We start from the raw sequence: 27145 nt of genomic DNA on the forward strand, positions 1-27145 counted from the left end.
TATTCTGAATGCACATGAGACGAGAAGAAAAGGTTTAGAATCGGGATAGACGGCGTTTTGGGATATCCAGGTTTAGAAACCAGACATACAGCGAAGACTGCTTTTTGAGATAGACTACATAAATTCATACTGTGCGCTTGGTGCAGCCATGCTGTGTTTATTACAGTGTGCACTAAGCCTTTCGGACTGTATCTAAACCACATGCCGGGGGGGGGGGGGTTGGTTGGCAACTTCGTACCTTCAAGTTTTGGATACTTCTTGTCCTCTCGAATCACGTCACCTTCAACCTTTTCCCTCGTCCACACCACAGAGCCATTGAGTTGCTGGATGCAGTCTGGTGGCCCTTCTACACCATGGCGCATCCGATAACACGAGGTCTGTCGCCTCATCTCGCCACACTCCGCCTCTTCAGATCAACAATTCGACCTCGCCTGTCGCCCATCTTCACGCGACGGACGGCCTCGACGACGGCCTCCTCAACAAGCACCCCTGCCGCCTCTTCCTCGACAGCCTCTGCCCCAGCTGCTGTGCCGCCTCCTCCCCCTCGTCCTCCACGCCGTCCTTTCCGTCTTGGGACACTCGCCCTCACGACCTCCCTCGCCGCGACCCTCACGCTCTCCTACCTCTACGCAACCGACACCCGCGCCTCCTACCATCAGTGGCTGGTCCCTCCTCTCCTCCGCGCCGTCTATCCCGATGCTGAGGAGGCCCACCATGTCGGCACCCGTGCCCTCAAGCTCCTCTACGAGCTCGGCCTCAACCCGCGCGAGCGCCCCACCCGCACCCCAGGCATCGTCCGTGAGCCCTCCGATCTCGCCGTGACCGTCTTCGACACCACCCTGGCGAACCCTATTGGCATCTCCGCCGGGCTTGACAAGGACGCCGAAATTCCTGACGTCCTGTTCGACCTGGGCGCCGGCGTCGTCGAGGTCGGCGGGTGCACGCCGCATCCGCAGGAGGGCAACCCGAAGCCGCGTGTGTGGCGCGTCCCTGCTGTCGAGGGCATGGTCAATAGGTACGGCCTGAACAGCCGTGGCGCCGACGCCATGGCCGCCCGGCTTCGAGAGCGAGTCAGGAAGTTTGCCATGTCGGTCGGGCTCAGCGAGCGGGCTGTCCTCAACGGCGACGGCGTGGACGTGCCTCCTGGCAGCCTGCTGCGGGGCCGACTGCTGTGCGTGCAGGTCGCCAAGCAGAAGGAGACAGACGAGCGGGACCTCGACGCCGTGGCGCGGGACTACGTCTACTGCGTGAACCGCCTCGCCCCGTACGCCGACGTGCTGGTCGTCAACGTCAGCTCCCCCAACACGCCGGGCCTGCGCGACCTGCAGGCCGCCGAGCCCCTGGGCCGCATCCTCGCCGCCGTGGTGGACGAGGCGCAGCGCACACAGAGGAGGACCAAGCCCAAGGTCATGGTCAAGGTGTCGCCTGACGAGGACGAGGCAGCGCAGATGGAGGGGATCGTCCAGGCCGTGTACATGAGCGGCGTCGACGGCGTGATCGTGGGGAACACCACTAAGCGGAGGGCAGGGCTCGTGCCGGAGGGCGTGCGCCTGATGCAGCGCGAGAGGGACGCGCTGATGGAGACGGGGGGGTTCTCGGGCCCTGCCATGTTCGAGAGGACGCTGGACCTGGTGGGGCGGTATCGGAAGATGCTGGACGGGTTCTCGATGCGAGACTCGGAGGAAGGAACAGCCACCCCAGCTGCTGCTACTGCCGCCGCCGTCGCCGCTGTGCCGGCTGTCGATGGGACGGTGGCTGGGCAGGTCGAGAGCGGGAAGCGCAAGGAGACACCCCAGAAGGTCATCTTCGCCACCGGCGGGATCAAGAACGGCGAGCAGGCGTTGAAGGTCCTGAACGCTGGGGCGAGCGTGGCTATGGTGTACACCGGCATGGTGTATGGCGGCGCGGGCACTGTCACGAGGATAAAAGGCGAGATGAGGAAGACGTTGGAAAATGGGAGTGCATAGAGGGGCGGGGATGGCTTTGGCGATTATTATGTCACCTCTCGTGGGGGTGGTAGGGCGGCAATAGACAAAAATGTGTTTTATTGAAGCATCTTTGCAGTATATATATCACTATATACACATGTGTTTTGGCCATATTGATTTGTCTCCTGTTCTATACTTCTCGACTCGACGTTCCATACTCCATTGTGGCGCTCGTTTCTGGATCGGCCTGTAGTTAAGTCTACTTTTTTTCTTCCTTTTTTTCTTCGTCTTGGTTTGAAATTCCAAGTGTCCGCGCCTTGGTGCATTCAGCTAGGGCACGTAGCCACATGATGATGATCTTCTATTGTTGCTTTTTACAGATATTTATGTACACATCAAGCATTTGATGGGCAGACATGACAAGGTTACAGTTACGAGTCTTTGAATCCTCACGAAATTTGGTTCGATTCCTGAAAGAAGGGAAGGGAGTTGCACTGGCCATTGAAAGAGAAAACAAAAGGGAAAAGAAAGGCAAGAGAAGGAAAACGTGATGACATCTCCACATGTATAAGCAGTACTCGCGCACATTCCAAAACAAATTGTGATAACTATAACATGAAGAAGAAAAGAAAAGCTAAGCGATGCATGTTCCCCTCTCGCTTGATCCAGCACCGGAAGCCAGCCCGACAAGAAAGATTGAGTCCTGCTCAACGATACGTTGCCAAAGGTTACAACAGAGTAGACACCACACACACATATCCCATGTCTGTGTTTCCCTCCTTCTTCCTCACACATTCTCTCGATATGAAGCAGTGGCAATGTCCGTATCAGCAGTGTCCATCTTCGCCAGCTTCTCGAAACCCAGAGATTCTGAGAATCTCTGCATCCGAGGCGTCATGACAGCCTCAGCAACCGAAGGATAAAGAATTGTAGCCTCGCTCTCCGTCCACTCGTAGACGTCACGGGCATCCAAAACTGGCCAGCCAGCCCGAGCAAACCTCAATCTCACATTCGGCGACATATCCACAAAGCGAAACTCGACGTCCTTGCCACCATACCGCTGCACCTCCTGCACAAGAGTCCGCAGGTGCGAGACGGCGGTGGTGTCCACATGATTCACCCTTCCGAAATCAAGCACCACGAGGCCCAGAGGTGGTAGGATATCTGGGTTCGAGACACCAGCAGCCTTCCTCAGGCGCGCTATGCGCTTCTCAGCGCTGACGGACCAGTTGCGCTCCCTCTCGGCGCCACGAGAATCGTCGTACGCGGGCTTGTGGTGGGTCTGCACCGAGTCCAGGATGCGCTGCGTGAGGCGGTACGAGTTGAGAAAGAAGAGGGACTCGTTGAAGCGGAAGACATGGACGTCCTGCAGCATGCCATCGGCGACGTTGCTCGGCGGTAAGCCCCGTGCGGCGTCAAGCGACGAGGCGAGCTCAGACCGTGCCGGCACAGGCGAGGCGGTCAACGAGGCAAACGTCTGGCGAAGGATGTTGTAGACGATGTTGAAGGCAATGGGAATGAAGATGCCAAACTCGGTGGAGTAGAACAGGCTCAGCCAAAAGGCCAGCATGGACGTGATGAAATCAGCCAGCGAGGTCTTCCAGAAGCGGTAGAAGGCAGACGGCGGGTAGATGAGCGGCCACACGGCGCAGATGATGATGGCCGCCAGCGTGGTCTTGGGGATCCAGTACAGCGCGCCTGACAGCTCGTAGATGCACACGAGGATCACGCCTGTCGTGAACATGCCCGACAGCGGCGATTTGACCTTGCATGACGAGTTGACTGACGTCCGAGACATGGCACCACCCACGCCCATCGCGTGGAAGAAGCTGTTGAAGAAGTTGACCACGCCAAAGTAGCTGAGCTCCTGGCTCTGGTCGGGGCTGTAGTTGTTCCGTATGCCAAAGGCACGGGCAATGGCGGTGTGCTCGATGGTGGCACCGATGAAGACTGTGATGGAGCCTGAGGCTACCTGGCGCAGAAGATCACCTGAGGGTATAGCAGGTGCTTGTTGGCCGTCCGAGGAAAGCTTGACCACCTCCCAAAGGTAGTCGGCCGAGTTCAGGTTGTGGTTCACCGCGTAGCTGATCCCTGTGAAGAGCACCAGGGCCAGGAAGGCTCTCGTGATGGAAAGTATCCATAAGACTTTGTACTTGTCGCCCCATCTCTTGCCGCCTTCTTCGAGCAACTTGAGGAACACTATGCCAGAGAATCCGATGGCGCATGTGAGGCCACTTGCCTGCGGTAGGAATTGGAACGTCTCACGAATCTGCGTATAGGCTTTTGCAGATGACGAGACATCTGTGCCAAAGAAGGAGCCCATCTGGTTCAGGATGATGGTGATGGCCACAGCAGAGATGAAGCCGGTGGTGATTGGGATAGAGACAAATTCCAAGAGGAATCCGAGCTTCAAAAACCCTATGAACATCCCATATACGCCCATCATGAGGGCCACAGCTGATGCGATCTGCTGAGGAGTATAAATTGTATCTGTGCCGAGAGACAGGATAACCTTTGCGGTGAGGAGGCCGATGAGGGATGTTGGACCGGTGGACAGATCTAGTAGAGAAGGATTGTTAGAAATTTGGTCTCATATTGTTCTTTCCCTTTTCTTTCCTTTTCAGTCACGGGGAGCAAATCAGACACACCTTTCGTGGTTCCCATAAACGTGTATAGGGCACCTGGAAACCAGCTGGACATGAGGCCATACTGCACAGGAATCGTCGCTAAAGTCGCATATGATAGGGCTTGCGGGATAAGCATCAAGCCCACGGTCAGACCCGCGATGATGTCGTTGACGATCCATCGCGGGTTGTAGCGAGGAAGCCATTGTACAATGGGCACCTTATCCAGAAGGTATTGCGTGGAGGCAGTAGGGAAGGATCGAGCGCCCTGAGCCGCGAGACGGCCGACCCTATTCCAGGTCACATCCGTCCGCAAGTCATCCTTGACGCTATCAATGATCTTCATGATGAGTCAAGACGCCCGAAGAATGAGACGCCAGGTCTTAGAAGGCAATAATGTGTAAGGCTGTGATGCTGCAATGTTCCTGATACTAAAGAGTTGTGAGTGTCGTCTCATGGTACAAGTATTCGCTTTTCTTATGAGGCTGACCGCAGCAGTTTATATAGACTCAAGAGTTGGTATGATACTTTGGCTTCGTGCTCTACGTTAATGACCTTCTTTCTCTACGATGAAATCATCCCAATTTGTCTGTCTCTAGCATGCCCCTCACAGCCTCCCTGAGCATCACAAGACGGCATGCCGGTTGCTTGATGCCCGCGCCATGCATGCAAGGAGCTGATCGAATCCCTGATAGTATTCCAGCACTTGATGCACACCATTGTCAGAAGGATCAAGAAAACAAACACGACCACCTTCGGTGTTCGGTATCTCATAGTCCAAACATGGGTCAAGAGCTAAGCTCTCTAGCAACCAAGTACTATAGTAGACAACAGGGTAGGCACCTAGGCAGTTAGGACATCAACAGCATTCATCCCGGCTCTCGCAACTGACATGGAGTGAAGACCTGATGGTCCCTCCAATGGCAACGGCCTTTACTTTGGGAAGGGTGTGTAGTCGGGAAAAGACCAAAAGGTGAGTGAGACGCAGCCAATAGACATGGACTATAATAGCGTGCAGGGCCACTACTGGGGAGAATGCGGGGTGCAGCAGTGACAGGGCACTATAGTCTGAGGAGGAGACTAGTAGACGAGGGTAAAGTCCTAGTTTCTAGAGCTACTTACAAGGGCCTTGGCTCGAAGAGGATGGTGGGTAGTGGTGGACAATCGCCATGACGGCCGGGAGTATTCCCTCTGCAGGACAAGATAGAGGTTGCGGGGGAGTTCGACCCCCTGACAGGCTTGGTTTAGGTCACATCTGGGGCATTTGACAAGGCATCCTGAGACTCATCTGGTCTTCTTACATGCTTCGCTTATATTATTACGCCTGAACAGAACTGGCCTGGTCAGGGTGTATTGCGCTGCCCCCACTCGTTTGTATTACAGTGATCCGTCAAGGCTGCTGTTGACTGAGAGGCATGCTTTGTGGTAATCCTAGCCCTTGGATCTAGTGTGGCTTAAAGGTAATAATAGTTGGACATATGAGCAAACTTAGTATGTTGAGGGAGAGAGTAAGAGAGAAAGAGAGTATGTTACAACGCAGAGAGATGTGATAAAGTGTACGAACACAACAGCATGCCCCTCCGCAGTGGGATATGCCTTCCCACTTCACAGAGCCACAAGGTGTGTGTGTTTTAAGGACCAAGACGGTAACTTCTCCGCAATCCTGCAGTGAAGGGCCATGTTGGAATCATCCAAGAATTGGGGTCTATGTTTAGGAACCAACCGCCGTCGAGTATTCCACTGGCGGGTCTGCAGGTTGACGATCCGCTGGGGTCACATGCGATGACTCGCCAGCACTGGTCACGAATCTAGCCTCCACAAGCGTTGATGAGATGAAGCCCAGGCTCAATGAAGAGCACGGTTCCTTAAGCTTTACCCTATTAGTAGTACAGAACCAGATGATTCGTCTTATGCATGCCTCTGCTCTCAGGTCATCCGCTGTGATTTAGAAGTATCGATCCGGTAGGTTTTCAATCGACCGCCTCGTCGTGGGGGTGAATTGAGCATGGCCATACTCATCCGAAGGCCTCCTTAGAACACGCTCTCAGTGAGCAGACAGCATCCAATGTATGTTCAATAATTCTGAGCGGTTTGCGATGATGCGAGGCTCAAAGCATCATGTCTAATAATAGGTGTATATGATGTGACGATAGAGATAAGATGCGCCGATATGATCCAATGAAACTTGACAAGTACATTCTCAAGAGGAAAAGACTAAACAACCAGGGTGGCATTCGGCGACATGCTCGGAACTTTAAAAGCCTATTATGACATCAAACACGAGTCGGGCGCCAGGTCGCAGCCAGTATTCTGTATCTTGTGAGCACACGCCAGGCTCAGGTGAATCATTTATGATGTTGGTTCAAACACCGAGCTATGCTTAATTTGATATCCTTGCCGTTGCCGATTTACAAAGCCTTGTTTTGCTCGCTGAGGACTAGCTATGGTGTATCTATAACGAAGGCACGACGTCAAGATGGCCTTGTTACACAAACTTCATGTTTCATGCTAAGCCTCGCCAAGCCGATGCATGGCTTGCTTGGCGCAGGAGATTTTTTGCACGGGGCGCAGCAGTAGTGCTCGTTGTATGACTCCACATGTCCCTCATCAACTGATATTCTGATTGACTACGGTGCAGGAGAGCCATGTTGAAGCTGCTGAGGCCGGTGTTAGAGATTGATGATAATCCTACCTCACAAAGCGTCGTGAACAGTGACAACGCGCCGTTTCATTCGCGAGTAAGGTAAATATGAAACATAAAGTTGAAGTACGCACGCATCATTATTGAGGCCGTGCGGCATGACTTCTGCAATAATTTGGAACCTATAACAATGACGACTTAGCACCCTTGGACCACGGAAGCTTAACTCATCCGAACTCAAAGCGCTTGCAGTATCCAGCGCAAGGTTGGCGTACTGACGATCTCAGCCATGCCAATTTGCTACTTCTTTTGTCCTTACTACTCAACCAGAATCGTTGTGGACTTACATTTTGTCTCATGACTGCCGAATATCTGTAGATTCTCTATCACTATTTAAGTAAATCATAGTTGGCAAGGCTGTAGCCGCTCACGAACTCGCCTAGTTAGAAGAGTGGATCCCCAAGCCCTCGACCCACTATCGCAAGCATGGATAAAAATTCGCAAGGATTGTAAACTGTGGCGGAGTACAATTCTTAAGAAGACATTTCACACAGGTTTCGCAGAGTACACAAGGATCCGCCAACATTTGCATCCGTCTTCAGTACCTGACCACCTACAGACAATAGAGGGTCTCATGAGCTTGAGTGGATATGACGAAGCCATCTCAGTGGATCTTGGACTGCATGCTAAGAACAAGGCTGGCAATTCGATATTCCGAGGATCCGTCTGTGTGACACATCGGATGCTGGATTCAACGTTCATCATCAGCCAATTGGGCCGTTTTCTCAACACAGAACCTAGTCATTCCCGGATGTCATCTTCCCTATCTCAGATTTTGTGACCCTTGAACACAAAGGCCCATTGATATTCAGCTATCTTGCATGATTCGCTCGATTTCGCAACTTCAGACGAAGGTCCGTGTTCGGAAATTCCCACTGATTATCTGGTGCGTACATTTTTATCTTTAGATGACACAATTAATCCCAATCAGTCCCAGATTTTCATGACTTGTCCAGTGTATAATCTAGCCGAAGCAGCTAATAAAGCGGAATAATGTGTCAAGATGCCTGAAGATCCCAGAGATACAATTTACAAGCATAATTGGTCTCTGTTCACATGTAGACAGGCACTATTGGATTTAACAATCTGAACAAGATAAGGAGGTGCTTATATACACATATAAAGACAGATTGCGATAAGATGTGCTACTATAGCAAACAGTAGCTGGTAGTGAATTTTCTAATCTTAGCAAACTTTCCAGATCATACCCAACCACCTGGAAACACTTGTCCGTGGATGTTGTGAGTCTATAGAACTAGAGACTAATGGAGAATGCACGTCCATTTCACAAGGCCTCCTCTCCCACTTGTTTCTGTCTTTCATGCCGACGACATCAGTTGTAACCTTAAATAATGGTACATAATGTCGGCTCTGGGACTTTGGATACAAGTCAAGTGGCGAAGTCGCAATGTTCTATCTATGGCATTATTTCTGTAGGGGTTCTCCTCTCTTGAAACCACACCTGCACCAACGAGCTTTTCCAAAATACTACCGCGGATGCCAATCTGCGGCACTGTTGGCAGATATTTGCATCAGAGTTATTGCTCTAAGCCACTATTCTATGCCTCTATACTTGTCAAGCTCCGTTTATCGCGTGGTGGCCCGTATGTATTGCTTGATAGTCATCTGAAGTCAGTTAACCCCGGCCCTCATAATCTCAGATTGACTCGGAGGTAGGTGGCAAGCTCTGTCTATGATACACCATCTATTCACTCATGTCAACCTTGAGTCTAAGAGTGAGGAGGCCCTGATATCAAGACTGCCCAATACTCAACCAGTTTCAAGCCCAAGCAAAGCATGATCCGTGCACGTGGTGAACAACCTGAACGAAGATGATGGAGGAAATAAAGACCGCCAGATTGGCTAGGATACTTAGATTCAGTGACTGCCTAACCTTAATTGTTCTGATATGAATCAGTCATCTTACCTTGTGCTTGAAAGATGAAGAAAGTGCATTATCCACGGGCTCTTCAGCTTCTGCAGTGTTCGAGTGATAGGAAGGCTTGAAGCTGATTTCAGGTTATCGAGAGGTGCTCACCTGTGTGAGAGATATCTGTAGGAAAAGCCGAGATATTGTAAACAGTTATTTGCGCTGTCATCAAGTTTCAAGGCATATCTTTTGTGATTAACTCAAATTAACATTGCCCGATGACCTCCTTCAGAATCTGAGGCGCACTTAACGTTGGTTCTCGGTATCAATTATGAGCGCGTACCTTCGCATCGTTTTCTGCAACAGTCACTGTGTGTTTGGAAGAAGAGAATTATGAAATTAATGCAAGCATGAAGGCTTAGTATTTGTACGCCACCTTGCTGTTAATGAAACGCATGAAAACCTCCGATAGTGCCCCAAAACAACCATTTATAGCCAATGACATCTTGGCAGGGTCGCGCGTGCCTGACATCCGCAAGACAAGGGCAGGAAACCCACGTTCAAAATAATAATTAGCAAGTATCCATTGTTGATATGAACGGAGCCTTGGAAGTTGAACACTGATTAGATCATTACGGCAGTTCTTCTGTCACCTGAGCTTCGTGCGAGTGGTCTCATGAGGGCTCGATCCCGATCAATTAGACCTGGGGTGCACTTTCATTGACCCTGGAAGTTCCTTCTTCAAAAGCACTCCGATACTGATAGTTGATGTCTGTCACATAACCCCTATCAGAGATAAAACCATGGCAATATTATGCTAGTCATCATGCACCTACCTGCACTCATGGCAAGTTGTGCATAGAAAACCACTTTCATATTGCAATCGATGATGTGGACGATGTAATGGACACAGAAACCGAATCAAGGAGACAGATTTCGTGTATGATGATGAGTTATTAATCATCAATTAAGCTACACGTCCAAAACACAAGCATGATTATATTACCCCAATGAGAAGACGCAGAAGAAGAGAAAGGCGCCTTGATGCAGCTCAGAATATTATTCCAGTACATGCCACACTCCAATTGAAGAAAAGAATAGACCCTAGAAGTGCGGAACTTAGAAGGGTGCAATTTTCCGCGTCCCCACGTACTTTTGTTAACTTGTCCTACCTGTCGCATAGCATTTTGACGTCAATTTGCTTTCAAAGCCGGTAGCCGAGGCTGGGCCACTCTTACGACTTGCGGCACTGGAGGCGTATACATGCCTCCAAACTGTGCAAGGCATTGGTGGTTGAAATATCGCAGTAAAGATGATTAGGCGTCATCGTCACCGATGCGAATGCGTCCCTCAGAGGACAGACCATGAGCCCACCATCCACCAATCTCGACGTTGGTCTCGGGTACACTGCGGTGGCTCAGCAACAGCCAAAGACCGAAGATAGGCTTGGCGAGGACGTCGAGGATCGCATAAGCCAAAATCTCGCCATCGACAGATGTCTTGCGGGCACCATCGGCAAAGCCCCAGACACTAAAAGGCGATGTCAGAGAGAGAACATCCTGGAACCGAGAGGGAGGGCAAACAATAAGCTTACATTGGGTACGCTGTCCACAGAATGAAGGTGAACAGAGCGAGGGAGCCAAACAGCTTGGTCACCTTGTTGCCCTTGGCCTTGACTGTCTTGCTTCCATGAAGAGCGACGTGCCAGATGACGAAGATGTATGCAATGCAGGAGATGGCATACCATCCCCACTTCTGTGCCGTGTCTTCAGTGCCGTAGGCGGCGAAGAGGCCTGTCAGGACCATGACCAGATCGGCGCTGACAGCCATGATGGTGTGAGCCCCATCGATTCCGGCCAGGAGGCAGAGATCGACCAGCAAGAAGGGGGTAGTGATGGCCCAGTCGACGTAACGAGCAAAGTAGACCTCGCGGCAGACTTCGTGGTAGGTGTCAGGAACCTTGTCGTGCTCATTCTTGACCTGAATGCAGTGGTAGTTGACGCCATGTCCGCTAGCCATGCTGAAGTAGGCCAGAGAGGCAGTGATGGTGATGATAGTAGTGACATAGTGGTAGAGGCGCTTCGAGACGGGAATGTTCCAGGACAGGAGGGCAAAGAAGCCAGAGGCAACTACCATGATGACGAAGACGACCCATAGGATGCTGTTGCCAGTCTGGGATGAGTGCTCATATTTGGTAGGTGTCGCTGGTTTATTCATATGAAACGAATTAGCAAGTTGTCGCGACCCGAGAAGAAAGCACAGAGGTTGGGAGAAGAAGGGATGACATACGTATCACCGTCGGGATGGGATCAACCTCAAAAATGTTCTGCATCTTGACTGTCACTGAAAAGAATTGGCTAATGTGAGGATGGGAAAGTCGAAGGTTTTCGTCAAGACTGATCACAGGTAAAGTAAGTGAGAACGTCGGACAGAACTTGCAGGACAGAGCAACAAAGAACAGACAGCTGAGAGGGGAAGCTTGGAGACGTGCACTTTAATAAAACTATCCATCTGGCGTGGCTGGGAAGGGGTGGCATTCTCTATGAGCTCCGGCGCTTGAAGCTCAGGTGAGCTTCTGATGCATTCGGATCGACGTCATCAATTACGTTAGCGATCGTACATCGCTGTTTGAGCCTAGCGGTGCATTATGGGTAGGCAGTAGCACAGTAGGGAAGCTCCTGCAAGCCGCCTATTTCTCTATTGGCCTAGTAACTAATAACGTGTTATGCCCCCTTCGCGTGGATGTCACCCTGTGACAACTCCTCCCAACAAAAAAAATTCCAACCTATTCTCCCGTATTACCTGCATATCCTTGAAGGTAGCCGTCGTAGCTGTTTCTTCTGTCGCGGCTTACTCCACTCTTCCATCATCATGCCGGAGCTTTTGCTGCAGACCAGGCAGGCTCTTTGGTCACCCGCCCAGGTGCAGCCCAGCTAGAGCTTACACGGTATTGTATCGATCCTGGTTTTGTCTGGGGGATCGGCGTGGGAATTCCGGTAGATCGGCGAGCGGCTGTGAGGATCTAGACAACCCCCGCGATCTAAACGGTCAAGAGCAATCATTCCAATACCGCTGATATGCGGACAAGGGCGCTTAGCATACTTAGTACCCCAGGCCTGCATGCTGCCTGAAGCAACGTCCTCCTCCAACATTGTCTAGCTGAATCTGGCATCCATCTATTGAGCCACTGGTTGGCACACGAAACCTGTTCGTCAAGGACGCCACTTAGCAGACGAATACCTCTAGCAAAGACGGGCCGTTGGAGATGAGAGAGGCCCGTAAAGCACCGGACCTAGAGGCTGGGACGATGTGGCTTGCACATTCGGTTCTTATGTCTTGTTTAGCGTTGAAGAAAACGCCGCACACCTGAGGATGCTGAGCTCCGACATATGCTGGCTTGGGCTGGAAATTGACATTCTTTGTTATGCCGTCATGTCAAGCCCCATCCTTGCTCAGAACATTCAAAGACCTTGAGCAGGGGAAAGGAACAACCCTCCAATTAGCCAAGGAAAGTGGCGTTCGCCTTCGGGCCAGACAGCTCTCTATCCCGTCACAGACAAAAAGAGCTTCCCCGCAATACTTGCCTTCTCGAAGTCGTATTGAACCGAGAAATGAGACAGAGTCTAGCGTGTTGAACGAGACTACATCCCAGCAAGGTTTCACAGGGTGGTAGCATTCTGAGGAGCTTAGATGTGCAAACCGTCTTTTGACCTTCGGAAGTCAACTTTTACTTGCAATCAGTACTTATTTGAATTTGATGGCAGACTATCATACTTGTTTGAAAGCAGGAAAAGGAAGAACAATATTACTGTGTCGTCAGGTCCTGCGCAGGAGCAGTGGTAAAGAGTGACTCGACAAGCTGCTTGACCTTCACAACATTCTCGTGTCCTGCTTCCTTGGCCGCCTCGTAAGCCAAACGATACACATGCAACGCCTCCGTGAACAAAGGGCGATAGTCCGTCCACCCCGTCACCCGCCGTAACTTTTCCGACCCGGTCCACTGTGGAAAATCGATAATCATCGGCGTCCAGGGATTCTCCTCTGCAGCCAGGCTGGCGGCATCGACATACCTGATGCCCTGGGTAATCTTGTATTCCGCGACGAGAGCCTTGCCGAGCTCGTCCACCGTCTCGTACCTCCGCGCCGAGATGTTAAACACCTGCCCCTCGACATCCGCGCGCCGCGGGTGTGCCGCTATGGCCACATAGGCATCGGCACAATCGTCGACGTGCATGCAGTGGCAGATGCTGTCGGGCTGGGACGTCAATAATAGCTCCTTGCCGGCGTCGGCAGCCTTCTGTGCGATCTGGAAGAAGATGCTATAGAAGCTCGACGAGCGGCCGTGGACGTTGGTAGGCCGCACCAGGACTGGCGAGAAGGCATCGTGGTTCTCGAGTATCTTCTGGCTGTACTCGGCTCGGAGCTTTGCGAAAGCAGGTGGGTTGAGAGGGCTTTCTTCGGTGTGCGGAGCCAGGTTCGGGTCATTTGCAAAGTGAGGTCCGAGCCCGTAGTCCTTGCAGCCAGAGGTGAAGATTACGAGGGGTTTGAGGCCATTGCTGGAGCTGACCGAGCTGACGGCACGGAGGAGGCTAACGATGTTGTTGTAATGGCGCACATAGTCGCTGTGATCTTCGGTTGTGGACACGATGGCATCGAGTGTGGGGGGCAACTGGGCCGATGTTCTGTCGTGGGAATTCACATCATCGATGGCACCGATGACGGGGAGTATCTCCTCACTGGCTAAACCATGAGCACCTGTTTCAGATCTGACGAGGCCGTAGGTGATCCAGCCCGCGCGGACAAACGCTCTGGCGACGGCATTGCCGATGTAGCCGTTCGCCCCGGTGATGAAGGCTGTTCTCAACTTCGATCGATTTTCAGATGTCATCTTCACACAATTCCATAAGCACGTCTGACGGGTTTTCCTTTTCAGGATAATCACAACGTCTTGCTGTGCCAAGCTGTGATATAAATGCTGTTGCTACTGATGATCAATCGCCAGATATGGCCGCTGACAAATCGGACGGTTGATTACATATATTCCATCTACTACGGCATGCATGCAATTATAGACCCATAAAACAAAATTAAGGAGGTCCTGCAGGCCACGAGAATACAAGTTTCCAATGTCTTGATGGATTATTTGCTCATTAGGTTCATGAAAGCCTGGAAGAGTACTTGAGTTACGCCTTGCCAACGCAGTATTTTTGAATATACCTTGCCGCTGCAAACCGCATTTGTTCTACGCCTCGAAGCACCCGTGACAACTTCTCAGGCTTACAATAAGACATTATTTAGATATATAAAGTCTCTGCTGACATGTCAAGAAATTCCATTCCTATTGCTCATAACATCCAGCATCAGCGTCAAGGACAGTAAGAAGAAAATCAATATGGACTGTGTTACGTCGGGCTTTGATATGTCACATCGGAGCTTAGATATCGGAGGAATCTTCGTCCGTTCTATGTCTTCTGAACAAAGTAACAAAGAATTCTAAGAATGAGAATCACTTGTAGACAGTTAATCAGTATACCTCAAGAAGATGGATTGGTTATACTATGAGAGTCTTTGCCGTGGGCCTATTACTCAAGCAAATGGCTGCAAATCTGGTTCAGAATAATTACATCGAAACCTTAAATGGAAGTCAACGACACATGAGTAGCACTCTGCACGTCCTTCGCCGCCTTATTAGAAGAGAAGAGAAGAAGAATAAGAAGAAGAATAGAAGTAGACAAAAAGCATAACATCGAATGAAGAATGAAAGAGTGTAAAGAAGCGAAGAACAGAACAGAAAGAGTCTGCGGGAAACCCCCCCCCCCTTGATTCACCACCTCTCCCACCCGGACTGGGACAATCAACACATCAGTATTATTCCTTGAGTGGAAAACACTCAAACTCCCGAATCATCCTGCTTGAAGATGTCTTTGGAAGGATAGTAAGCATTCCAGCTTTTACACTGGGAATTGAGCTGGTTAACATCATTCGTGTTCAGCCCGGCGACAAAGGCAGAAGGCTGCTCAAGGAAAGTATTTCCAAGGCCAGCAGAGACGTGCCATGCAATGTGGCAATGCCTATAGAACATCTCGAGTCAGTATTTTCTTCTCGCCAGGGAAACGTAGAGGAGGAAAGGCAGAAGGACATACATCAGCCAAGCTCCTGGGTTAGTAGTCTGGAATGCAATGAGAAGCCAGCCCTTGGGAGGGAGCATCACAACGTCACGCCGGATAGGGTTGTTGCCGTTAAGGCTCGACACATCCGACGACGTAAAGGTATAAGGAGTCTGGGCTGTCGGCGACACATTAGGGGAACGTCCAAGCACCACAAAGTCATGGCCGTGCAGGTGGATAGGGTGTGGCAGTGCGTTGCCAGTCGCGGTGGGATCGTTCTCAATCAGCCAGTATGCCCACTGCGGATGTCATGTCAGCAATCATCGATATTTCTCGCCTCGACCGGAGCTGTTGCAACAGATATGCCTACCTGATTCGCCTCCTCTACCAGCCAAACATTGTCAGTTGAGGGCCAGGCGGTCGACTTGTTAATGACATATTGAGTGATGGGGTGACCCCAGTCCACGTCGAGAGTAGAGCCGTTGATAGTCCACTTCCTGGTAGTTGTAGACAGTTGAACATCCAAGGTGTTGTCGCTGGCTGCAACAAAGCCAGAGGTCGGTATAGAGCGGGGGACGACCGGGACGAGGTTGAGGAGGTCCAAGCATTCGTGATCGGCCGGAGCAACGCCTTTGTTAGTTGGGTGGCTGTTGGAAGCACCGTTGTAGTGAATAATAGCAGCCGGGTAAGGGTTGTTAGATTTGCCGCAAAAGCCGCCTCCGCCGAATGTGACGTTCATCCAGTAGTTGTCCGTAGCCTGGCTGGCATCAATCGTCACATCATAGCGCTGACCGATGCCCACAAAGAGGCTATCCGTCGTGAAAGAGTCCACTGGAACAAAATCCGATTCGATGACTGTCATAGAATGGCCCACAATGGACACCTGGAAGTTGTTCTCGACGCCTGTGGAGATATCAGCCGGAGACTCTTGTTGCTGATGTACTTCAACGGAACAACCTACTGGTGTTGATAATTCTCAGGCGATGTCTCTTGCCTGGAGTCAGAGTGATGGTCTTATACTGGCCTTGCGTCGTGTTAGCCGGATTGATGTTGGTTCCATTGAAGCTGTTATATGGTCAGCAAATATATTCCATCTTCCTTATGAATGATAGAAACAAGTGAAATTGGCGAGTTGCCGGAAATTTGCATTTCCAGTCAAACTCTGGTTCGGTTTATTCTTGAAGATGAGCTGTTGATGGAGCGAAATACCGAAGCCGCAGAACAAGGGTGGGACATAGGGTTAGAGACAGAAGAGAGATGATGAAATGGGAATTCGTACAGTACGTTGTCGCTAGCGGGAGGCGCATTGCTCTGGGTGTAGACAACAAGTTCGTCTGCAGTTTTGTAGTAGTAATCCGACAGGACAAGAGGGCCCAGATCAATATCGTAGGGAAGACTGGCAGGACCGTCAATCTGGATGGCGCCGACGATGCCGTTTCCGTATTGTGCCGAGAAGTGAGAGTCTGCTACAAGTCAGGATTGATGAGACCTCTCACTTTATTATATGTGCAAACTTACGATACCAACTAGTTCCGTACTGGTGTGCAATGAATGTGTAGCTGTTTCAAGTTAGAAAATGATTGCGGTAATCGAGACCTCTTCTCAAGGATCTTCTCTCTACACGTGAGGTACGGAGGCTCGTGGGCTATGAGGTCGTAACTACTTACGTCTTGGAGCCGCCGTTAGGTGGAATAGGACATTCCGTAATACCGTTGACTCCATCTTGCAGCTGCGGAAAACGCTTCAGTATTACGGAACCAAAGCTACAGCGACATGATAGCCGCCTTAGGGTTTGAGGAATATCGGAGGTCACTCACGTTGGTGTTGAGCTGTCTGATCCCATGCCAATGGATCGTTGTCCCTGGGTTAATGTTAGAAAACTTGTAGGTTGCCTTTCAAGAGATCGACCAAAATGATCTTACCATTGTACTTGAGGTTGTTCGTGACCGTTACAGAAATTGTATCTCCCCACTGAGCGTGGATGACGGGGCCTGTGATAGGCCAGGGTCAATTACACGCAAATTGTGATACCAAGGCATGTAGGAACTTACCCAGAATGTTACCTAGACGAAGCACAAAGTCAGCTGATACGAAGTACAACGTGCCTCATGCTAGGAATGTATAATGTACCATTTACGAGCATCACATCTTCCTTGACAACACCATCCGGACCCAGCCAGTTCTCAGCTTGAGTCAGAGTCAAGTCATACTGTAAGTACTCTTGTTAGACTTGTGCAAGCCGGTGGTTAATCATAGAGCCTACCTGTCGGACAACACCCGTCAATGGAGTTTTCACTTCCTGGTACATGTCAGTATTTCGCTCCCCAAGATAGAGTACTCGGCACTGATTTCCAGGACATAATGAAGAACATTATCATCTTTGACGAGACACTCACATAGTCAGTGGTGATATCGTACGAGCCGCTGATCCAGCAAGCACGATTGGAGGCCGTGTTACAATTCGGTTGCTGGCGAGGCTCAAGAGGATGGAGAAGCGAGGGTGCAGCCCAGCTCAGCTGAGATGCTATAAGCCCAGAGAACAGGGCTCGAAAGAATGAAGGCATATTGATAATGAAGGACGAAGACTGGCCCGCCACGAAGTTGGAACGAGGTTCAAAGAGAAAGAAAAGGATTGTGATTCGTGCCGTGGGAAACAACACTTCGTAGAGCAGAGGAGGGGGAGGAAGCGTCTTTATATACCTCGAATCGAACCATTGGTATTACACACAACATCCACACCATAGGCAATGTGGATGAACAATATTTCGTAATGGGATACGGCTTGCGCTGAGGACCAGGGAGGCTCACCTTGCCTCTGAGGTCAAAGGCTTACTGAACAGGCAACCGTCCAGGACATGGCCTCATTTCACCTGTTTGACGATACATGTTCCGAAATCAGGGCGCAAAAGTTAGCATGAACGATCCGAAGACCACAAAGCTATGTCCAAGATGGTGTGCAGACTCCAGTGCACTATCAGCACTTGATAATGCCAGTTTAAGCGAGCTATGAGCTTTCCAAAGGTCATGGGAAATGAGATTTCGATAGACTGACACAGCCGGTTGCCCATCATGAATGTGTGCCGCAACTTTGCAGCAAAACTATTTGAGCAGAGAATATATGCCAGTCTTTTTAGAAGGGCTAAAGACAATATTCAATGTATGGGCACATTTTTCCGGCCCGTAAAACACAAGGAAAGTCATAGACGGAGCACGCGAGATGGGTTCAAGATGGACAACTTGCTGGTGCCTCTAGTTATGAAACGCCACGTTCCACAAAATTGGCACACATGGAAATGGCAGAGGCGAGCAATTGCCTGATTAGAGAAGGCAGAAGTCTGTGTTCAGGTTCATCTTATGGTCTCAAGATAAGAGCTGAAATTATGCTTAGTGTCGAACCCGAGCTAAAGCGTAGAGCATGAGGTAGGAAGGTGAGATGTATACAGCTCAGCATCCGTTCATGAGATGAGTTCCATACGAATTCTAAAAATATTGTACTTCGCATGGCCAAACAACTGGAGACACCCTCATACGTAATCATTTATGGGGCCATAGCATTGCCCGCGATGAGTACTTGACTGCGTGCGTTTGGTCCGACCAGGCCGAGGACGTGTAGAGCTTGGTATACGATGATTAGCCTCGACCTTCGCATGAATTTGATTCGCCGTAAGGCGGTTCTGGCGGCACCACATCTGCCGTGTCAGCAAGCCACACTAGTTAAAAGGTGCCTAAATGTGATACGAGTCTTGTGTATTCTGCACGGGTGCTTGACACGAAGTCGTTACGAACCCTGTTAGGGAAAAGGTTGCGCTCGGAAGCCGCCGAAGCTATGACCTTGTCTTCTGGCGTCGGGTATCTTTAAAGTATCCCTCGCCTGATCACAAGAGCAGAGAGACCAGAGTGTGACCACATATGCTCAAGTCGAAAATATGCTTATTGTACCCAGTCTTACATCCCGACATCTGCTGCCAACAAATGTACAACGCATGTACATAGACATAGAACAATCAATAGATAAGTACTTCGACGTACTTGTAGTGAGCGACCATCGTCTCGTATCAGCTAGGATTGTACTGAACGACGAGTTTGTATTGGTGAAGAGTATTGATCACGAGCACTATCAGCTTTGGTCAACGCCCTGCTCGCCATCCATGTCCTTATCCATGTTGCAGTGGATAGCTTCAAGCCACACGGCTTATTGCGTCCATAGGAACTGTCGAATCTCGGTTGACGGCATCTTTCGACCCGGGTCTCTGGTTCTGTTAAGTCTGTGCTGCCTTGGCAGGTACGACACGTCCCAACACTCAAGTTAGCTATATAGTAGGCTTCAGGGTGTATTCCCAATATGACACTAGTTAGAAACTATATCCATTATCTCGGATATACTCTAGCAACTATCTGTCTGTTCAACGGACCACACACTTCAACATATTAATAATAGTTGAGATTATCTCAAAAAGGATAAGAGGTCTGTCAAGAAAACCACAGTCCGTTGTCATGCCGTCATTGACATGACAGAGGAAGAAGAAAAGCTGTTGGAAACCTGGGCATTCGTTTCCCAACCGGTAAACGCTGTCCGTACAACGCTTGTAGAAAAGTACGTGTAAGACCCAACAATGGACCTCGAGCCCTGTCCGTCAATTAGTGCCGAAACAAAGGACGAGCGGGTCATCTTAGTATTTTCGGGTGGCTCATCATGTCAGCCCTTGCAGCTCAGCACACCGGCATCGCATCTGTAGGGCGTAGTGCGAGAATCAATCGGATGAGCATGTGGAGAATTCATCAGACGATAATGCTTGAGCTGTGAGAACAGCACAATCCAATAGTCTTCTGAGGCTTTGGACACAGAGGCTCTTTTCTAGAAGCTCCAATTCGCCATAGGAGCGTCTACTATTGTAATGTCTAATTTCCCCAACTTGAGCGTGTGGTGGGATGCAGCCGGTATAGTTTCATGACTATTCCTGGGCGACCTTTTATGTACATGGCCAGGGCTGTTATCAATGGATAGCAAGCAGTTGAGGCCAACTTGAGACTTTTTTACTGAATTTGCACTTTAAGGTTCTCCAGCGGCAGTCGGCAACAAACGAGATATCCGACCTGCATCCCCTAATCGGCTGCATTCCGCTCATGCAGGTAATACAGCGTAACACTTCGCCAAAGTGATCCTACGGGGATTTTCTGCAGATTGTTTGAGGCATGCTCCAGGCTGTATGTACATCGTGCTTGGAGCCGAATCAATGTGGATTGATGTATCATTGCTCTACAGACCCATGCCCAAGTCTGACATACAGTCCCTATTCCGCAGGGAGAACGATGTGTCGGTGTTGCATCCATATTCCAGCGGGAGCTCGGGCAGCCACGTACGTCATGGCGGCCTCTGATGGTATCAACTTTGAGTGACCGCTTTATGCACATATTTCTGAATACCGATATGATGAGGAACTTGAGGGGTAGGCACGCTACTTTGCAAGCTGTCTCCATTTAAGTCTATCGTCAGATACGATAGCCTTATATGAGACGCTATACGGATGCCTGAACGAGAATTCTCATGGTGCCTACACCACTTCCGTAGGGTCCATGCAAACGATCAAGTACAGACCCTCTGTGCCTGCACCACTGGTTGTAGTTCTCGAATTTAAGACTGAGTCAGATGCTAGGCTGAGATAACAAGAGTCACGAGCGTCCGAAAGATGGTGCGTTGGAGCCCGATGGATTGGTACTAGACAGTACTGTCCACTTTACCAAGCCAATGAATTGAGAATAGTCATGGTCAACCTCCAGCGCATGAATATTATAAGCCGCCGTTGCCCTGATGATCATCCCACCTTGTAAGCCCTAGCAAAACAATCAGGCGCGTGCTCACAGCGCCTAGCATGATAAGCCACAAATGCTTGTGCAAGCCAGGATTTTAAGTCACAGCCACTTGAGCCCAATGTTTGTCGCCCTGCAGGAGTGGCCACGATCCGGACTGATACTTCGCTGTTCCGTGCCGACGTCAATATCGGAGCTAATGTCAAAGTAGGAATGCCGTACCAAAATTCCAAACGTGGCCTACTGCATCAGCACGACTTGGCTATCTATCCTTTAACGAGGCAATTCAGCGATAGGTTCTTGACCAATTCCTATTTTCTCAGCTTCGAAGCTTGGTGCTCACCGTTCGTCTACCTAACAAAGGAGCTTCAGGTTGACAGGCGAAGCCAAGCTCTCATCAATACATCGCGTTTCGAGTCGGCCGCTTCTCACTTCGTAGGATGAGGCACTGGGTATTCAGCTCGCTTCATGTTGTCATCCAATGGACCCCATCTCGACGTGGCCACCTCTTTGTCGAAGAGGATCACTGGAGACTGCGTCTCATGTGGACAATTCAGGTTATTGCGAGGACCATGGACTGGTCGCATAATACGTCGGTCAGACAAAGGTGGCCTGGGCAGCCTGGGCGGCACATCGCTACGCATGACAGCCCGCCAACAAGATGCTGACCAAAACTACTAGTGCGCAGTTCTGCCCTCGAAGTAACGTCGTATCTTGGCGGCTGTTTTGCATGTGAAGGTACTGGATCAGCAAATTGGGCCAATTATTTTGTCCAGCCGTCGTTCGCATTCACGCCGGTCATCATCCCACAAAACCCCGCCCCCACCAGAACAGTGTTTTGTTCATTACCTCAGAGTGACTGCAAATTCTCTTTTTGCCATTGACATGATGGTTTCGCGGAGACAAAATTATCAGTACCCACACACGGATGACACGAAGTCTCACTGCATCTGAAAGTCCAAGCAGAGATACTTTTACGGAACGTCGGGCCGAATTTTTTCACCATCGAAGCTTCCAATGTGGAGCCACCTTTCTGTGAGCAGTACCATAGTACCTTGTGGCGTGCCATAGTACTTGTGTAGTTTACGTACCTTGCTCAATGGAGCCAGCCGAGATTGGTCGTACCCAGAAATTCAAGTGGAAGGAAACGGTATTGTCAGTAGCCACAGGATTGATACCCAGAGACCCAGTTTCTCGGTTGAGAGGGGGTCCGTCTCACAATATGATTGGCAGACGTGGTCATTTCGCAAGTGATAACTCATCTGCAAATGGCCGTTTATGACAAAGCATGTCTCAGCCTTCGGCATCCCATCATTCTGGAAGCCTGCACTTCCGCTTTGGCTTATTTTGCTACAGCTGCGGCTTCAGCCTCGGATTCTAGTTCGGAAAGCCCCGTGAGCATCCTACGAAGGCTTCATAGAGGTTTGCTTTTAATTAACGAAGCCACCCCCGCCCCCCGGTTTTGACTCTCTCAAATGTTTAGCTCACAAGTGGAGGAACGAAGAAAAATAAAAGAACAAGAAGACGAAGAAAACCTCAATAACTTTTTTTCTCTAACATTGACGTTAATAAATGTCTATACTGTATATGTGCACAATTTGGAAAGCTGCAAATGAAATGCCCAGCCAATAGTTCTCCAATAGATATGCCCAGGAATAACAGCCTTCGTTTCTAGCCATTGAGTACTATTTGCGCGTGAATGGTCCCCCGTCCAGGCCCTCTCATTAGACTGAGATCAAACCTTGACAAACAACTTCGACTTGGTCATCATGCGGGCTGCAAAAAAGCAGGCAGAACCCACGACCAAGGATGCACCGCCAAAATAGCCCGGCCCGTTGTAGCTTCCAGGCAGCGTAGGGTCCTGCACCGTGTTCAAGATCGCCCCAGCAATCGGAGGGCCCGTCAGCCCACCACACGCCCAGATGGTCATTGTGAATCCCATCATGGATCCCAGGTACTTGGGATCGGGAGTGATCTGGGCGATGATGGCCGCCTGCAGTGAAACGATGCTTCCGATGAAGAGGCCCTCAAAAATGGTCACGACAATGACCCCGGCAGCCGAGTTTGTGCCGGCCCACACGAAGAGAGTGACTGCGCAGAGCAGACCATTCAAAATAACCACGTTGAAGCAGCCCAGTTTGTCTGCCAAGGTGCCCGCGAAAACCCTGCCGAAGATGGACACGGCGTTGAAGATTGCCACCGTGTATGGCGCAAGACCTGCGCTCAGCCCAGCCGTCGTCGCGAAGCTCGGAAGGTAGAAAAGTGGCACATACATGCCCCAGTTGAGCAGCCAGCCGCCAGCCGCCACGAGGATGTAGATAGGCCTTCTCATGAGGCTGAAATCCATGGGCTGTTTAGTCGGCGGAAGCCGCGTCTTCATCGTTAGGTTGGCGTAGATAAGGAGAACCAGTATGATGAGCGCACACACGCGGACAGACCCTAAATCACTTTCAGTCAGTACCATCTCTAGCAAGACAACAGAGCAATTATGATAGGGCAATGATGAAAGTTAGTTCATACATCCGAAGCTGAGTCCCACGTTGTTGAGCAATCTGTTCAACGCGACTGGAAAGATGACTCCGCCCAGGGCTGCACCGGCCATCACAACACCCATGGCCAGACCTTGACGCGCGTTAAAGTAGTGACCAACAATAGCGAGCGAGGTACTAAACATTAGGCCAAGACATATGCCTCCGAGAACTGCCTGGGCGAGGAAGAACTGATAGTATTGGTGGCAGAAGCTGGTCAACACCAAGGAGACCACGTAGATCAAAGATGCCGGGATCATCACCTTGAGCGAATATTAGTTTCGTCCTCAAGAATCATCAGGTAATTTACTGGTGGGTGGATATTGCGGTCACATACAATATTTCCGTGCCGATCGAGAATTGGTCCTCCTACCAGACCTCCTGCAAAGTTGAGAAAGATCTGAACCGAGCCGATCCAGCTGATGTCGGACTGGGTATAAGCTTTGAGCTGATTCTCACTGTACCATTGTTGATAGATTCTAGAATGGACTGTTAGGTCGTTTGAAACTCCTTCCTTCCTCATTAGACCGCATTGGAAGGACTCGACTTACCCGAAACCAGTGAGATACCCAAATGTGCAGAACATGACGGCGGCGGCGCCTGATACCACCAGCCAGGCCCTCAAACCGCCTTCTGGATATCCCAAAGTGGCACCCTGACCATCACCACTTTTTGGTGATGAGGGCTCTTCATTATTTACCCGCGAGCCAGCATCATCACTATTCAAGTGGTAGTCCTTCTCGTTAGCCGTCTCCATGATCTGCGATGTGCGCGGGTCCACAGTAGTTCAACAAGTGAGTAATTATGAGAGAAGAGCTTGGGAATTTTGGGATTAAAATGGAAAGCAAGATTGCTCGTGTTGGAGAGATCGATAGAAAGTGATTCAATCCTGTCGCTGGGCAGTTTGGTCAAATGTAGGTTGCGAAATTTATGAAAATAACGTCGCCTTCGAGGTGGTGATATAAGTCGGTAGTGGAGCCGGACTTTTTCCCAATGGGGTTCTATCAAATCCCGTTGGAACGGGGCTTTGAGACAGACCCACATGGGTCACAGCCAAAACAAAAACTTTAATCGAGTTCCCGTTGATCCATTTTCTCCATTCTAGACGGACATCTTTCGGTGATAGTCCTAATCCATTCATATCCGATGGAGGCACAACAGCGGACCAAGACCAACCAGCGCCCCAGACGGCTTCGAGCACATCTGTCCTGTTCGGAATGCCGTCGTCGTAAGATCCGATGCAGCAAGGAAAAACCATGCCTGCAATGTGTCGAGGGCGGTCGTCTCGCTGCATGTCAGTATGACGATGCCCAATCTTCTAGGAGGGTGAAGATCCCAGGCCAGCTTGTTTTTGAGGTTCTCCCGGGACATGGGCAGCCGCCACAATCGGCAACAGCCGGAACAGCTCGACCGGCGAATAGCGGTGACCGGACTCGAGATCGTGAAGGGGTCGAACCCGAAGATGTCATTCCGCCTTTGCGGCAGTTCTGGCATGGGAGCAGGGCGGGAGACAAGTACACCTCGCCCTTCGATGGCCGGACCCTAACGGTGCCCAAGGAGGTCATCTTTGGCGCGGATCATGCTACTGTGTTCTGGGGGAGGACCCACGAGACCAACTTTGTGCCTCGCATCACAGATATGACTACCATGCTGCTCAGGTCAGGCGAAGACAACGACATCACGACGTTGTTAGAAGTAGAGCAACGCACACGGCCGAATGAGCAGCCGGCCCCCGGGATGGATCCAGAGCTGCTGGCACTGGTACCGTCACGCCCGACAGCATACCGTCTGTGGCAGATCTACAAAGAACATTTCAATTCGTATTATCAGGTGCTTCAACTGCCGACTTTTGAACAGGAGTACCTCCACTTCTGGGCGACCCAGACAGGCCCGCGGCACTTCCTCCCTCAGCTTCTCAGCATATGCGCGATAGCATCGTGTTTCACCGACCAGGACCGCCTTCAGAGAGAAGCACAGGTGCGCACATGGATCGAGGCTGTCAGGCTATGGCTGTTCAAGGCGGACCCCAGGGCCCAAATGACGCTTGGGTTCCTGCAGGCTCACCTGCTGATGCTGATCGCTGGTGACGTGCACTGGATGAAAATTGACCGGAGCTGGATCTCGTCTGGAACCCTTGTGCGCAACGCCATCTCGGCCGGTCTACACCGTGAGCCCAGGGACTTCTTTCGTGTCTCGCCCTTTTATGCTGAGCTTCGTCGTAAGCTGTGGTACGCAATCATGGAGTACGACCTCATGACTTGCTTTGCAAAAGGTCGAATTCCTTCTGTCAGGGACGATGAGTATGACTGCGGGCCTCCAGAAGTCGCCTGGGAAGAATTTACTCCAGGCCTCGAGTCAGGTATCAACACCCGTATGACAGTGAAACCTGAACAAGAGACATATCTTCTCCTGGCCAAGTTCCTGCCGCTGCGGACTCGTGTCTGCTATGCTGTCAACAAGATTCAGCTTGAGATTGGATACGACGAGGTCCTCAGGCTCGACGCTGAGCTGAGACTCTTTGTCCGCCGAATGTCCTCTGCAGATCCCAAGAAGCCAAGCAAGTTCAGCCAAACGCTATCTTCGATTCTGAGCCAGCGCGCCATCATCGCCCTGCATGCTCCATTTGTGATTAGAGCCCTCCAGGATCCAAAATGGGCCTACTCGCGGACCCGCTGTCTCGAGACGGCAGCATCCATCCTTTCCTCGGCCCTGTCCCTCCTCGATAATGTTTCCTTGGGCGGAGACTGCGGCCCTTTCGCCACCATCAACAACATATGCAGGTGTGAGGTCTCCAACAGCGTGTTTCTCATCTGTCACGAGCTCCTTGCGCGAGCTGTTGAGCAGCGCGGGCTGGGAAAGTATCCGTCTCCGTCATCTCTTGGCCTGTGGGATCTGCAGGAGGGTCAGAAACTGGCCGACCTGGTGAAAAGGACGTCAGAGGCGCTCGAACGGGTGTCAAAGCCTGACCTTGTGAGCCAGCGGACTTGTGGGTGGGTGCGCCTGTCGGCTGACTTGTGTCGGGCGGCGGTGATTCCTACTGGTGAAGGAGTTCTGCGAGCGATGAAGGAAGCTATTGGGCAGGGTATTCGGGCTTGGAAGTCGAGTGGCCTGGCGCATCATTTTGAAGGGAGCTCCTATACAAATTCTGCCCCGGTAAGTGCAGTACCTCGTGAGGTGCACTCGCAGTAGAGGCTATACTGAGCATTCCTGCTAACTTCTTGGTCCAGCAGATAGCGTCCCATATCAACAGCGAAGCACCTGAGGATGCCGGCGCCCTGGATGAAGATGTAAGTGTGACCGCTAGAGCCATGTAGTTCTCACATGAGCTAATTAGCTCTGCTATAGTACTTTCACCTCTTTTTCGACATGAATGATCTAGGGGCTTTCGATTGAGGGGCACGGAAGGAGGAGAGAGTATGAACACATCGATAACGCGAGACAGGCTAGCTGCTTCCTGAGGCGGGTGGCCGCTCTGAGCGGTGATTGAAAGATACAAGGTACTTCCACTGCATCAACGTTCTCAAGCGTTGAGCGTATTGGGCTGGCAGGGAAACAGCATGGTGTATACAGATGGCAGGC

At 50.8% G+C, this 27145-nt stretch overlaps 7 protein-coding genes across 7 annotated transcripts; 2 read left to right on the forward strand and 5 right to left on the reverse strand.

Moving 5' to 3' along the window:
* The first annotated feature begins 320 nt into the window (after positions 1-320).
* M406DRAFT_345341 (FMN-linked oxidoreductase) lies at positions 321-2098 on the forward strand. Its single transcript, XM_040922071.1, has 2 exons — positions 321-375; positions 523-2098. The coding sequence occupies exons 1-2, from the start codon at positions 354-356 to the stop codon at positions 1965-1967; spliced, it is 1467 nt and encodes a 488-aa protein (XP_040778181.1). The 5' UTR covers positions 321-353; the 3' UTR covers positions 1968-2098.
* Positions 2099-2715: 617 nt separating this feature from the next.
* On the reverse strand, positions 2716-4898 carry M406DRAFT_69383 (uncharacterized protein; the record flags this gene model as incomplete). Its single annotated transcript, XM_040925262.1, has 2 exons — positions 2716-4487; positions 4577-4898. The coding sequence occupies 2 exons, from the start codon at positions 4896-4898 to the stop codon at positions 2716-2718; spliced, it is 2094 nt and encodes a 697-aa protein (XP_040778182.1).
* Positions 4899-10025: 5127 nt separating this feature from the next.
* On the reverse strand, positions 10026-11578 carry M406DRAFT_79672 (uncharacterized protein). The gene is made up of 3 exons (XM_040925989.1): positions 11413-11578; positions 10718-11327; positions 10026-10653 (listed from the first exon to the last, which is right to left on the reverse strand). Exons 1-3 carry the CDS (start codon positions 11453-11455, stop codon positions 10440-10442), a joined length of 867 nt encoding a protein of 288 aa, XP_040778183.1. The 5' UTR covers positions 11456-11578; the 3' UTR covers positions 10026-10439.
* Positions 11579-12862: 1284 nt separating this feature from the next.
* Positions 12863-14011, reverse strand: M406DRAFT_350452 (NAD(P)-binding protein; the record flags this gene model as incomplete). The annotated part of the gene is made up of 1 exon (XM_040922553.1): positions 12863-14011. One exon carries the CDS (start codon positions 14009-14011, stop codon positions 12929-12931), a length of 1083 nt encoding a protein of 360 aa, XP_040778184.1. The 3' UTR covers positions 12863-12928.
* A 1002-nt stretch (positions 14012-15013) lies between these two features.
* Positions 15014-17794, reverse strand: M406DRAFT_69386 (uncharacterized protein; the record flags this gene model as incomplete). The annotated part of the gene is made up of 13 exons (XM_040925263.1): positions 15014-15194; positions 15267-15529; positions 15601-16133; positions 16192-16295; positions 16510-16693; positions 16749-16789; positions 16898-16959; positions 17048-17091; positions 17153-17221; positions 17282-17293; positions 17361-17439; positions 17494-17529; positions 17627-17794. The coding sequence occupies 13 exons, from the start codon at positions 17792-17794 to the stop codon at positions 15014-15016; spliced, it is 1776 nt and encodes a 591-aa protein (XP_040778185.1).
* Positions 17795-22773: 4979 nt separating this feature from the next.
* M406DRAFT_252175 (MFS general substrate transporter) lies at positions 22774-24323 on the reverse strand (the record flags this gene model as incomplete). The annotated part of the gene is made up of 4 exons (XM_040916818.1): positions 22774-23477; positions 23559-23829; positions 23904-24045; positions 24118-24323. 4 exons carry the CDS (start codon positions 24321-24323, stop codon positions 22774-22776), a joined length of 1323 nt encoding a protein of 440 aa, XP_040778186.1.
* A 389-nt stretch (positions 24324-24712) lies between these two features.
* On the forward strand, positions 24713-26959 carry M406DRAFT_69388 (uncharacterized protein; the record flags this gene model as incomplete). The annotated part of the gene is made up of 3 exons (XM_040925264.1): positions 24713-26556; positions 26817-26853; positions 26912-26959. The coding sequence occupies 3 exons, from the start codon at positions 24713-24715 to the stop codon at positions 26957-26959; spliced, it is 1929 nt and encodes a 642-aa protein (XP_040778187.1).
* Positions 26960-27145: the final 186 nt, after the last annotated feature.

The sequence above is a fragment of the Cryphonectria parasitica genome, assembly GCF_011745365.1.
Source record: "Cryphonectria parasitica EP155 unplaced genomic scaffold M406scaffold_3, whole genome shotgun sequence".
NCBI classification, from domain to species: domain Eukaryota; kingdom Fungi; phylum Ascomycota; class Sordariomycetes; order Diaporthales; family Cryphonectriaceae; genus Cryphonectria; species Cryphonectria parasitica.

Excerpts from the sequence above, each read along its gene's own strand:
- M406DRAFT_345341 (XM_040922071.1), top strand. The coding sequence starts at position 354 with ATGGCGCATCCGATAACACGAG. Across the intron at positions 376-522 it reads GGCGCATCCGATAACACGAG|CTGCTGTGCCGCCTCCTCCC; the intron begins GTCTGTCGCCTC and ends CCTCTGCCCCAG.
- M406DRAFT_79672 (XM_040925989.1), bottom strand. The coding sequence starts at position 11,455 with ATGCAGAACATTTTTGAGGTTGATCCCATCCCGACGGTGATAC. Across the intron at positions 11,328-11,412 it reads TCCCATCCCGACGGTGATAC|CGACACCTACCAAATATGAG; the intron begins GTATGTCATCCC and ends TGAATAAACCAG. Across the intron at positions 10,654-10,717 it reads CTGTGGACAGCGTACCCAAT|TGTCTGGGGCTTTGCCGATG; the intron begins GTAAGCTTATTG and ends ATCGCCTTTTAG.